Source organism: Centroberyx gerrardi, chromosome 4 (assembly GCF_048128805.1).
Source record: "Centroberyx gerrardi isolate f3 chromosome 4, fCenGer3.hap1.cur.20231027, whole genome shotgun sequence".
In the NCBI taxonomy this organism is placed as follows: domain Eukaryota; kingdom Metazoa; phylum Chordata; class Actinopteri; order Beryciformes; family Berycidae; genus Centroberyx; species Centroberyx gerrardi.
The window spans coordinates 24,856,142-24,870,311 of NC_136000.1; the positions used below are offsets into that span (position 1 = coordinate 24,856,142).

The 14,170-nt window shown below is 42.4% G+C and overlaps 1 protein-coding gene across 1 annotated transcript in view; it reads right to left on the reverse strand.

The window, feature by feature from the left end:
• nup93 (nucleoporin 93) overlaps positions 1-14,170 on the reverse strand; it is a 38,933-nt gene that overhangs the window by 14,527 nt on the left and 10,236 nt on the right. Inside the window, exons 4-5 of the mRNA XM_078283070.1 lie at positions 5,470-5,532; positions 1,770-1,898 (exon numbers count right to left, since the gene is read on the reverse strand). Of these exons, the coding sequence (XP_078139196.1) occupies positions 1,770-1,898; positions 5,470-5,532 (192 nt within the window). The remainder of the gene's footprint in view (positions 1-1,769; positions 1,899-5,469; positions 5,533-14,170) is intronic.

The window sequence follows — 14,170 nt, forward strand, 5'->3', positions numbered from 1 at the left end:
ATGTTAACTGTTGTGAAAACTGAAGTCTGATATTCAAGTGGAAAGAAGAGTCGTCAGAGCCTCATGTCACTGCTATAGTTCTTCAAATGCTTCATTTCAGTGAGCAGTGAAAGAAGTGACATGCTATCACAAAAGCTCTATATTGGCAGGAAATTGGTAATTTTTTGGATTTCTTTACATATTGACATCAGATCCAAAATGTCCTTTATCGTGTAAGGTCTTCTTTCTTCTATTTGTCATTCATTTCTGTTATTACTTGGAAGTTTCAGCACCCAGTCAAAAGAGTGGGTGAAGGAGTGACTCAAGACTGAAGTCCTGTTAGTAATGAACTAGTTAAACTTTATTATAAACTAGTTAAACTATGATTATAGGAATGCAAACACTCTTTTATGGGGAAGTTTGGCTTTTAATCTTTTTTTCTTTTTCCAATTAACTCTTAACTACCATCCTATACGACCTGGACTGATAAACTGAAGGCAAAAAGGAACAGTCTTTGTTGCCTTCTTGTCCTTGGGTTGCTTGAAAAAAATAAAGATATTCATTTTATATTGGTTAAATAACAAATGTACTAACAAAGCAAATCAGTTACCTCAGAAGAAACTACGAATTGTGTTTTGTTCCAAAATAAAATTTGGAAAAAATGACACCCTTGCTAACAAATGATCTATAGTATAAAATAAAATGCCATATTTTTAGATTTGTTAGAGTTTTTAGACAGTAGGTAACTTGAGTGCTTGGTTGACAAATTATATCACCTATACAGACTAGATCCTCTGTGTTCTAGAGATACTGGATGGTAAACCCTCATTTTTTCCCAAAATGGATCTAAAGCATTTTGGAAATGAGCTCCTCAATTGAAAAAATCTGAGAAGGAAGAGAACTGAGGTTCACTCTGGAAGTGAAAACTGTAATCTCAATCCAACCAAACCCCGTGAAAAGCCAAAAACAGACTTTTCTGTTAGCTGCTCCATTATTAAAACCCAACAGTGGTGTGCCTGCCATTTTCTTTTAGGAAACTTATTCATTTTTGATGGCAAATCTTGTCAAAGGGAGCGGCCGGGCTGGGCTGGGCCGGGCCCCGGAGGCAGTGAGATCTGCACCTCGAAGGCATGCTCTCTGCCACAACCGACTTATCAATACAACATATTCTCACCAACAAAAGGAGAAAGATGAAACACAAATGGCATTTACAACATTACAACACTGCCCTAGAGCAAGGCATTTAACCCTTAATAGCCCCAGCAGCAACTGCTCTGCAGTACCAACCCATTATCTGTACTGTGTGTGTATTTGTCCTGTACGTATAGAAATAGGCAAAAAATACACAATCCCAATGACCGTATGGACATTGAAGACTATACTGTACAGAAAACTATGGTATAATAATACAAATGGCATAATACCCAAACAAATCCTCTTCTCCCCAAAGTGCATGTATTGTATGACTTTGTATGACTTTGTATTGTAGTGTATTTTCCCCATACATGGATTTATTTGTGGCGGCCCACCAAAATCTGATTTCCCGTGCTGACAGCTTAAAACAGTTCTTCCAGTGTTGCATCTGTCTTTCCATGCTGTGTGTCTTCCCCACCGCAGCCTGCTGCCACAACCAACCCAATAAACTGTTTAGCATCTTTACTGAAGCAATGAAGGTGGGCTGAGACCGTCTACCTATCCGAGTAAAGGTGAGTTTTTTCTTCCGCTTCCTCCACTTCAAGCTGTGGAGATCCTTCCTCACATACCAACTGTGTGCAGCGTGTGCGCCGTACCTCCACATCTTGACTGAAGTCCAGGGCGTCCTCTCCTGCCCCGAGTAAGGTGTGCAACACTCTCTGCTTCACCTGCTCCCACTGGACCAGCATTGACTCGCGGTGGTACTCCTCAGCCAATAGGAATGTCTGGAAAGACGGAGGTGGGACAAAGAGAGCGGCAGGTGACAGGTGAGGGAGATGCAGAGGGAAGGGTGGGTGAAGAATGGAGAAGTTGGGTGTGTTTGTGGGTGGGAGAAGATGGAAAGAAAGAGGGCGGGGTGGGGGGTTAGGGACGGGAGAGAGAAAAGGTAAGATGTTAGGCGTTAACTAGACTAGACCGTGTGTAGTTCTGCAGCCCCCTGCATTCTGATGTGTAGCAAATGCGGACAAAATTGAAATTATACTGGAAATTTAATTTGGACGCACTGGCACGCCTACAAATAATTCTCTTGGTGCAAATTTATTTGAATAAGTTCTTTAGATCAAGCATGACAACCTCTCTTCTGTTGTCTGTTCTGTTCTAGACAGTGAGTCTTATGTTTTCCAGCTCTCGACTTTGCAGCTTTGTAACAGTGTGTGTTAGACAGTACATTGTGTACAATTGTCCAACACTCAGATATATGGTAAACATGAGTAGGCCTGTGCCAATATGAAATTTTTATAGTACGATTACCTTGGCCAAAAATATCTCGATATACGATATTATCACGATAATTATTAATAAGATGAAAAACATTTCAAGTGGATGGTGGCACTTATTTATCGCTCGCAGCCTGATTATCAGCCATGATTATGTTTATGTGTTTACTACTGACACTTCCTCTATGATGCTGTTCACTTCCCAACGAGTGGCAGAGGACTACAGGGCTCCCCCTTTTTGGGAAAATAAAACGTCAATGATGACAGACGAGTTAGTTTGTTATTCACCCTCCCAACAAGTCGCAGATTATCGCGGTGGTCACAGTAATAAAAATTAAGGGCGGTGTCATAATCGTTATTGTTTTTAATCGTGATATATAGTAATATCGGTTATTGTCCCGTCCATAAAGATGAGTGCAATTGGGAGGTTGGGATGACGAGTAAAAAAGTAAAAAAGTAAATTTCGAGTCCTGCACACACGAGGGCAAACAGACTTAGTGGTCTATGGTGGTATCAGTAGGTGGTTCCTGATTTAGCACAAGACGAATTCTCATCAGGTAACCAGCCTACCTAGGGGGCACACACACACACACACACATATACATACATGTGGGGACACACACACACACACACACACACCAGATTTAGCAGCAGACCCCCGTCAAGATTGTACTAGTCCACCAGGACAACTCCTATCTATTTTATCTCTCCATAGAGACTCAGAGTGAGATAATGGGAACATGAGATAATTAAACCCTGCCAATCTCCAGCTCAGGGAGCAACACAGAACTAGACTAGAGCTACCACTTACTGGTTTAACATGGGCACTGCCTGAGTCCCACAGCTCTTACTTCAACCGTTTAGAAGGCGTTTTGAGAATATGAGCAGATTTTGATTGCCAGCAAAATGCCAAAAATATTACGTAAGGATTCATCAAGCCTCTTGTTTTGAGGTGTATTTTTAATGGTGTAAGTATTTTTTTTTAATATATTTTATCGCTTCATTTTAGTTGAGTTAGACTGAGCACATGAGGTACTTTGTGTTTTAAACAAAATGAATGTATGGAGGACAAAGTCTGCACACACAGATGTCTGACAGAATTTGATCTTGTTGTCACTTCAACAAGCATCGCCTCCCATCTGTTTCATGTCTGCATTAAGAGTCAAAAGTTCAACACAACCGCCATCTTGCTTTGGCCAAGGTGACCCTTCAGCTCCAATCTGAAACCAAACTACTTGGTTTCAGGTTGTCATCGCTGGATACTGCATCCTAAATGCACTTCAGTCTGTCATTGCCAAGTTGTCAACTAGACTGTCTTTCAGCCCTTTATTCCAAATGAGCATTGATGGACTCTTAGCCACTTGGCTAGTAGCGTCTCAGCACTGCATCCCAGCCACACCACTTGCTCCATAACTGTCCTGTACAGTTATAAAAGCTGGCAAATGACAACTGGAATTGGAAATTTGTGCACTGTCCCAAATCTCATTTTAACCAAAACACAGAAAATTAATTGACAACTTTTGAATGTACAAGCTATGTAGGCACTTAACGGGTAATACCCACGTTTTTTATTTTATTTGTACCAGTCATCTAGTTGCCGCTCTCTCTTACATTATTCCTGGTGGTGTCTGCACACACTTTTCTTAACTTTAGAAGAAGCCAACTGCTGCCATTCATTTTTGTGGAGTATGACGACAACTTCCACACTTGAAAATGGCCCAAGCAAGATAATCCATCACAGTAAACATGAAGCCTTTATTTGGTTTTGTCAAAGTTTCTCTTTTATCGTTACTTCATTGCCGCCGAGTTGAGCGTTAACACTGCGCGTATTATGTTATGCACTGCTTACTGTCACCTGACACCCACAGGACGAAATGAAAGTCTCTGCCAGGAAATAATTCCTAAAATCATTCTGCCTTACAAACTTTATTGTCAAATCCATGTCTTCTTATTTGGGGCGTCTTTGTTAGCTGGGACAGCAGTTCATTTCAAACTAGGTTTGATACCGTAAAGTTTGTATTTTAAAGACAGCAAAAAACAAGTAAACGTTAAAAAATATTATTACATACTAGACGCACTGCAAAATGACTGTGGAAATGTCAACTAGATGAAGACAGTAGAAAATGGGCTATAACTCTAAATGACATAATTATCCTTTAATCTCAAGTGGCTGGTGTGAGATTGGTCAATTGAGAGGAAATATGACACTTAATAGAACATCATATGTTTCCTGGTAGTCATGTAAAAGTCAACCAGCCAGAAAGAAATTTGCAAGAAAACTTAAAACATAAAAAACTTAACATGTATAGCGTATGTATTTTTCAAATATTCAGGTGCGTTTGATTTCTACACCCTTCCACCCAGGTCCTTCTTCCCCTCTCAGGGAGCAGAGACAGATAATGGGAACGGCAGCTAATTAAACCCAGGGCCTATTAGCTCTGCACATCATGGAAACCATTTCACAACCATTCCCTAAAGGTTAGCACCAGAAGGACTTTTAGATCACGGCAAGCAGAGGTGATGACAAAAAAAGTTCAGTTTAAAGTGTCCTCACAATGAGCTAATGTTCATATATCTTGCTGACGATTAATCTGATTTTTTTTCACAACTGTCCCATCAAGAGTAAGACGAGGAAAGTATTTACACTAGTGTATAGAAAGACAGATTGTCAGGAAAAAAGGAAATTATATGCTTATCAACTTTTTAATTTCACAACTTGTATTCAAAAGTGGAGGTCATATAAAACATTTAACTGACGTCCACTGACGTCAAAAGGAATGGCTATAATGAATGCAATATGCAGCGATGTGAATATATATTCGAATGATCTTGGCAATTGTTCATAACTTCCTCATGAATGCAATTTAAAGCATTACAACTGTCAAACCATAGTGTGGGCAAGTTTAAGAAAATATCACAGGGTTATACTGTATACGTGCAAAAATAATACTGTGATATGGGCTACATAGGCTTGTCTCATACTGGAGATGCATTTGAATTGGTTTTCTTTCTGTGACTAATAATCTACGGCTCCCATTTGACCTAAGAAGGTATCAAGACGCTGCCAACAGATACTGACCCTGCGGCGAGACTCCTCGATGGCTGACAGGAGGGCGTTGTCCCTCTCGTTCTTCAAGAAGCCCTGTGGAGAGACATGGAGCGATGGAGAGAGACAGACAGAGAGAGAGAGAGTGGGAGAGAGAGAGAGAGAGCAAGAGCGTGAGAGAGAGTACAGAGAGAAAGAGAGAAAAAGCAAGAAAAGATAGACATTAGTTCGACTGGTGAGGACAAAATGAAGCAGAGATAAACGGTATGCAGAGATTTCTAGGGGGACAGATTTAACAGGCGCACCATCATTTGCTCTACGGGAGACAGAAACTGCTTCTCAATCTTCCATCCTATTTTGTCTGCACTTCTAAGGCGCGCACTTGTGCGGTCCCATGCACTGTCAGGATTAGCGAAAAGTATGGACGCTCCAATTATTCACTCTTCTGCACAGATCTATAGGCATACCGGATAAGTGTCCATGCTTCGAGTTATCCTAATTTCTCACACGCCATTTTGTTTCCACTCCGAGACGCAGGGGCAGTCAGCAGAGCCTCCATTTTGGTGTCGTCTCAAGATGGCTGCCCCTGCATGCACCCACCCTCCTCCTCTGGCCTTTCCTCTGAAAAACTGCAATTATTCACCTCCTACTCTAATATAATATAAGCTACTTATCCTATACACAAGATCTGAGCTATCAAGTGAGTAAGTGGCACTTATGTAATAACTGGAGTAGAGGAGTACATAACTGCACTCTTCAGAGGGAGGCAGTGGATGCGGACGTGTATAAGGGGCAGCCATCTTGAGAAAACACCAAAATGGAGGCTGTGCTGTATGCCCTCTCTCTCTCTGTCCTCTAAGAGCAAACAAAAGTGTGGGTCACTGGGAGCTTTATGCTACCACAGAATATCACAAGTTTATAAACATATGTAGTTTTCCCCAGGCAACATATACTGACGTATGTGTAGCATTTTTTTTTTTTATAGATGAACAATAAAAGTTGCATATAACCCAGTGCTGAGTCAAACATTCAGTCTCCATTCTTTATTTAGAAATATTGACAAATGAGCCTGAACAGTATCAAATTGACAACACAGGTTATTATATCTGTACAACTGTAACCAATTCAGTGCCAGGAACAGACAGAGTTATGAGCGCAAATCCACACACGTCCCTGAAAGGCCAGGAAACACATGCAAACACACAGATGTGCGCACACACCAACATACACATGCACTAATGCCTAATGTGCAGTTTCTGTCTAATTGAATGGAAAACTCTTGGGTGTTTGGAGGATGTTTGACTGTGCTAAGTTATAATCTAACTGAACACATCATATCATATCACAGCCTCAGTGGCATGGCCTAATCTAGCCTGGCTAGGTCAGACTGAGCAAAAAACTCATTAAATGTTTCTGAATGCTTTGAAAAAACAAGAGGATTGGTTGAAAAAAAATAAAAATAAGTGGCACTGAAAACACGATTGATTCATCTTGCCTCAAGCAAGGTTTGCTAATTAATATCACCAATACAACTGCAATGTCAATTAGAATGAGAAACCAGAGTAACATGATCAGAATGAAAAGTGTCAGTTCACTGAAAATATTGTACCTCAATGGCCACTAACTAACCCACATATGAATGGAACCATTGCGCCCCAAAAGACATGAAATCCAGGCTGGTTTATTTGTGATAAATTGCATCATCATCTTGTAAAGCAGCATGTCGTAAACTATGGCTGGTGGGTCGGTCTCTGGTGATCCCATGTAACAAGAGCACTAGAATGTTTTAATGAAGTCCCAGGGTAAGAATTAATTCACAGAATATGAGTCCTGGGCTCCAAAAAAAACAAAAAAACCTTTAAAGCTACCTATATTTCACTTTGGTAGAAGATGTTGATTTTTTAGTGCACACACTTCCATGGAAGTTGCGTTACCTGCCCTAGGGATCTTCACTCAGCTATAGCATTAAGGCATTTTCCTCAGTTCTCAATAGCAGTAATTGCAAAATTGAAACGTAGGACTGTAAACACAGCATGAAATTATACTTCCTCTATCCACGATGCCTTGTTTGTGCTTTGATTATGATTTGTGGACTAGATTCTCTCTCAGCTTTGTTGACTTACGGGTCAACAGAACAGCTAAGAACTCCCGCTGTGTGCAAATTTCCATTCCTTAGATGTATAGCGAAATACTGCAGGACGTCCAAAATAACCAGGAAAAAGCCCTAGGTGTAATGATATGGGCTGCATTTCCCAGAGTTTATATAACCATAGGCCGTCTATCTCTGACATAATAGCCTATTAAATTGGTGGGTAGTTGTTTCTTCTCTCAGATAATTGTCTATTATTTCACTGCTGTCATTTTTGGCACTGTGTGTCTGTCTTTCCATCTGAAGCATGCAGGATTAGTTTAGCTAGCAGAAGCAAGCGCCTGGTGAGACAGATACCACTTCTTGTTCCTCTCATATCCGACTACAGATTATTCTGCACTACAGGAATGTGGGTGTTCTTGGCTTCCGTCCTCCTCCCATCCCTCCTCTGCCCAGACCCCCCCCCACCCCCCCCCATCTGCCTCTCTTCCACATCTGCTCTCTGCCCTGCCTATTTCAGTCTCCCCTCTCCCCCCCCTTCCTCTCTTCCCAAGCTCTCAACCTCCACCTCTGTCACTGCGCTGCTCTCCTCCCTCACCCTCCTTCACTCTCATCCCTCTTCCCTGTCAAGTGAGAGTAAACGGGAAGCCCCAAAGTTCACTGCGAGAGCCACATAAAAAAAAAAGTTTTGAGAAAATGACGACAGCAAAATCCATCTGATGTGACAATGATGATAATTATTGCATTGAAATCAGTTACAATGAAAATGTATCATCTGGCTTTACTTCTCAGCCTGGCCTTCCAATTGCAATTACGGCTCGATTTTCCAGGCATCGTGCTGTATTGCAATTAAGAGCCATTCTTAAACTGGAACACCAAAAATATTCTACTGGAAACACTGTTACAAACTGTTGCTGCCCATATATAAATAAGCACTTCCTTATTTACACTCAAAGAAATAATCCACAACATTTCCATGCAAATAAATGTTCGTTTTGCTACTCTCTATTGTCAATTGATATAACACAATAGTGATTCAACCTATACCCAGTTCATGAAAGCTTTTACATTTGCTGTTCTAAACAGAAAGTGTCAGGTAGGTCTTTACTGGCAAAAACCCTCTGCTGCAAAGGAAGTGATGTGTTTTATGTTTCCAGTAGCAGCAGTGATTTGTTTGGAGTAAATGGAAGAACTCAAAAAAAAATTACATTAAAGTTTACTAGTATAATGGTTGCATTTTAAATAACTTTAAGGCGTTTTCATGTTATTGGCATGTTACTTTATTACTTTATCTTTTTTTGGCTGTGGTGTCCTGAATGGCCTCATGATACTTGAACTACTATTCATACATGAGTGTAGTGAGAAGGCCAGGGTGCCTTTGAACTATTTCTTCGCCAGTCACTTTGCATGGCAGCTGGTTAGCTCCGACTGTGCTTTTAACATGCCTTTAGTCTGAGAAACAGCTCCCCCTCAGGTCACTGAGCAGCACTACTGGAGAGAGAGGTAAGAAGTGAGAGACAAGATGCCCCTAAAAACCAAAGCCAATTTGGGAGGTCAAAGATTCAGCCTAACGTGTGTCTTTATGCAATGGGCTAATTCCATTTTGTTGTTCCAACACAATAATTTGTTTCTTGGTAAGCTACTGATAGCACACCAGAAATTAACTTTGAGTTGTAGTAGCTGTTCTTCACAGCTTACTTTGGTTTGTAGTTTTTCCCATTTCCATGTGCATGGTATGACAATACCTGCCGCTATGCAGCTAAACCTAAGAGGTCAAACTTGGTGAATAGCTTTATACTTAATGTCAATTATGATCCATTAATATGGGAAATAAAAGTTAGCAATTGATTTTCCAATTTCCCCCTCTCTCTGACCCTTCAACCCCCCCCCATCCTTCTCCTATCATGCCTCCCTCCCTCTCGCACTCACTCCATCTCGCTCTTTTCCCAGGAGAGGCTGAGAATAGGTCTATATTTAACCACTCTAACCAGAGGAGAGCTCAGGTCAATGCTCACTGGAGAGCTGCACTGGAAAAGAGGAATAGAATAGAATAGAATAGAATAGAGCAGAACAGAACAGAACAGAGAGTGCATTAGTTATAATAGGGTTTTATTTGGAGATAGGATATGTTGGATCGAAGACAACAGAAGACTGTATTAGTCATGGTGATGGCGCTGATTGGTCTTCCAGTAAACTGGAAGAGGGGAAGTGATATGATAATAATATCTGTTCTAGTAACAGGCACGGCCACGGTTTCCAAAGCATCTTAAAGCAGTGACACAAAGGGCAATGTTTTGGACAAGTCCAAGCCCAAGCAGCTGCCTCAGCATTTTTGCTTTAATTGCGGAACATACAGGTCAGGAAACATTTTAAAAGATTTTTGACTGCTGTGTCAATTTGTTGCCAGTTGCTGGATGTGTTGCTCAGCGGCACTGCCCAAAACATTGCCTGGGCAACATGATGTGGCAAATGTAGATGGGCAATTCAGCCAACAATTGTGGTCAAAAATATTTCCACATTTATTTTGTCCCAGCTGTCGATCCTCTTCCCTTCTGAAGGCAAAATAGCCGATCTGCACTGCCTCAAAGTGTTAGCTTGATGTTAGTGCGAGGATGACCTTAGTTCCAACAGAAATCAATAGACAAAGATCCTCTTATTCACATGGAATATTTCTACCACTATACATTACCTGAAAACAAAGACTGGATCTCAAATTTTGCCTTTTTTACTGTAACTGACATCTGAAGTTGTTCCCCACCCGAGGATCGTGTTTCATAACCCTTGGACCCAGCTGAAGGATACGCAGTGTCGATGTTTGAGTTCACCAGGTTTTCTCTATTCCAGAAAGCATTGTGAAGGACAGAGACTTTACATCTTTGTTGTTAATATCAAAACTGCTGTGCAGCTTAAATTAGCGTTAAAGGCCTATAAAGTTGGCATGTCATGTAGCCTTGGAGATCTTAGAGCCGCTGTAACCCACATTTCACACTGGCTAAACACTGCAGAAGCTTCTATTCCTCTATGCCTTCATTCCTAATAGGTAAAAATAGACATTGAATGAGGGGAGGGGGTTCATTTTGAAGACCCGCACTGACACATATACGCAGTACCCATCTACAATAAAAGATAAGAAGTTTCCAAAGAAGAGAAATGGATGCTTATCGTCTTCAAGGATCAATTCAATACTGGGAAATAGACTTAGCTATAGATGGATGTTTTTTTGTTGCCCCACCCGTGTTATGTATCCTCAGAGATCTGCAACCCACAGCCTACTGGTCAGACAGCCCAGAAGCTTCTATGAGAACGGGAACGCAGCAAGAGAAAAGAGGTTAATAAGGGGCGGGGGGGGGGGCTATCAGGAAAAATCCCACCTCCATTAAATACGTACAGGAGATGTGCGTAGAGAGAATAGAAACTGAAGAAAAGAGAATTTTTTTTTTTTTTTTTTTTAAATCACACTGCTCCTGACTAGTCCTTTAGTCTGCCTTCATACCACCTTTAATCCTAAAACACCAAATTCCTTCAAATGAAAATATAACCGTTGGAAGTTTCGGTCATTGTCACTCTCATTTTCTGATCCAATGTATAGACAGAGAGCATCGGACGTCTGACTGTGTCCCTAAAAATATACTTATTCTATCATTTAGGCCGTTGCTTCTGAAGTGACCACAGATCACTATATTTCTGGGAGATCAAAGTGTTACCCCTCTACATTTGTGTCCCTGAAAATGCGCCATACTACGCAGATTCATTTACATAATAGTAGCATTTCTGCAACATTAAAATCCTGCTTTCTAAGAACCTATGGTAAAAAATCCAGATTTGGTCACCAAGGAACATGTATGTTACATGCTGTGTGTGTATGTGTGTGTATGTGTTCAGGTGTGTGACGTGCACGCGTGTGCTCATTCACCGTGTCGGCACACGCAGGCCCTCTTTCCCTCAGGCTTGGTCAAGCAAGTCAGACTGTCTGTGCCTGAATACAATCTATAGTCAGGCAATCATACATCACATATTACAGCTTATCGGCTATCGTCTGATTTTTCACTTTTTCAATCTAGTCACATAATTACTATACTAGGAATACAGAGGCTATAGGAATCTGGGGGATTCAAGGGAGGTAACCTCTAACAAGTTATGAACTGTATCTGTCTACAGATTATATGACAGAATAAGCGGAAAAACACAAGTCAATGAAACTACCTATTGGATAATGGCCTACTGTGTAATATATAAATACGTATATTTAGCTACATCAGAGTAGGATCTCGTTCAAGATGGCACGCACAGAAATGCATCTGTAAAGCCTCAACCTATAACCTTTAATATATTTCTAATGAACAGATTTATATCCAAACTGTGTTAAATATTGTCCGGTCAGCTTGCTGTCTATGTAGCAATGATTGGCAGCTCTTTGTATGATATGAAGTGAAAAACTGGCAGACATGGTGAAAGCAAGAGTGGGAGGCATTCTGTCCTCATTTGCCATGACACAATGAGCCGACCGGTGCCTCAGTGTGTGTGATGTGTGTGTGTGTGTGTGAGAAACCCCACCCTTCACTCCTCCACTTCCTGTGTAGCGTATATATGTATATACGCGTTCGAAATAGTGGTCATCGACTATAATCTTATAATTGACTATAATCGAATAATCAATTCCTACCATCGTCATCATCATCTCCATGTATGCCATATAACCACAGACAATGTAGCGTAATCAGACTACAGACAGAGACAGAGAGAGACAGGTGACAGAGAAAGTGTGACACACACAAAGCACATACGTGTGTGTATATTGGTGTGTGTGTGTGTACGTATCCATGTGTGAAGGCAATACTCACTCATGCTGAGCCCCTGCCTGCCTGGCAGACAGACTGACAGACAGATGAGAAGACAGGAAGAGAAGAGGAAGAGTGCAGAAAATAGTAAAAAAAAAAGAAAAAAAGAAAAAGTGCCCAGGTATCCAGGCTTTGCCAGCCCTAGAGACCCGCACTGCCCCCTCCACCTCTTCATTCCTCTGTCTTGCTTGGCCAGGGCAGCAGCAGTGGCCGCCATTCTGGGGCGTGTTCGCTGTGCCCCGTAGAGCCGGCATGGCGGTCCAGTTGCAGCCTTTCCCCATTCTAAAGCAGGCCACTGACTCTGTGCACGAGCCGGAGAACCGAGTAGAAGTGCCACATCAAGACTCACTGGAGGTGGTTTTATTGTCGGAGGGCCGTACCAACTGAGCGCTCAGACACAGGGGGGGATCCGCGAGACGGAACTATGGATTCATATAGAATATCAGTTTGTACCATGAGCAGACCCCCCCCCCCCCGCACACTCCACCATCCTCCATCCTCCATCTCTCACTCTCTCCCTCCCTTCATCCTTCACTTCTTCCCAGCATCTCTGACGGCCCTCCACCCCCCTCCCTCTCTCCCTCCTTCAGTCCCACTCATTTTCTTCCCTTTTTTTTATCCATCTATGCATCCTTCCTTTCTTCCCTCCCTCTCTCCTCCCTCCCTCCCTTAGCGCAATGCAATTATAGTAATGGATTTTTTCCCCCTCGGTTGATGGCTTCCGACATCCTGTCTTGAAACGAGGCTAATCATGCTCTTAAGGGTCATGTTTAGTTAATGAAGGGGGTGGGAGGCACATGGGGGGATGGGGGGTGGGTGGGGGGGGCTACACACATACATAGCATTCCTATATGCAGGCCGGCAATCACAGCATGCTTGCTTTGTGTGTTCTAATACACACCCCACACTTGTAGCCTTGTGCACACACTCACACACAGCCACATGCCATACAGCCACCTTCATATATGCAGGGCAACACACACGAGGAGGCAAGAAAATCCATGCGCCCACGTGTAGCCAAATCCACACTACACACACACTCATTCACACACACAGACACGCGCCGTATATGCCAGCAATCGATCGCGACTGACACAGGAGCAGGCATGCAAACGCAGCACATGGAGCCTGTGCACGCTACGCACACACATGACACACATCCTGTGAAGATATGTCAGTAGTGAGAGTCTATCTCAGCAGATGCTCTGGGCTTAGCCAACTGCATCCGCTGAACGCATGCCATCACTGTAGAAAGACGAGGGGGGGGCAAAGGAAGAGAGGGGGAGGGAGAGAGAGAGAGAGAGAGAGAGAGAGAGAGAGAGAGAGAGAGAGAGAGAGAGAGAGATAATGAGACAGGGAGGGAAAACGAAAAATAGGAGAGGGAGGAAGGTAGATGGAAAGAGAAAGGGAGAGTAAGCAGAGAGAGGCAGACAAACTGTAAGGGGGAGGGAAAGAATGAGTGAGACACGAGAGAGAGAGAGAGAGAGAGAGAGAGAGAGAGAGAGAGAGAGAGAGAGAGAGAGAGAGAGAGAGAGAGAGAGAGAGAGAGAGAGAGAGAGAGAGAGAGAGAGAGAGAGAGAGAGAGAGAGATAGATAGAACAGAGAGGAAGAGAGAGAGGGAGCTGGGGAAGAGAAAGAAAGAGCACTGGCAGAGAAAGATGGAACAGTGAAAAGTGAGACCAGGACAGAGAGAGAAAGAAAGGATTCGCCTTGCGGCCGGTCGCCATTTTTTTTTTTTTTTTCTTAACCAGCGTCGCTCTCCACCCTCCATCTCTTTCTCCATCTCATTTTCCCATTTATTTTGCTC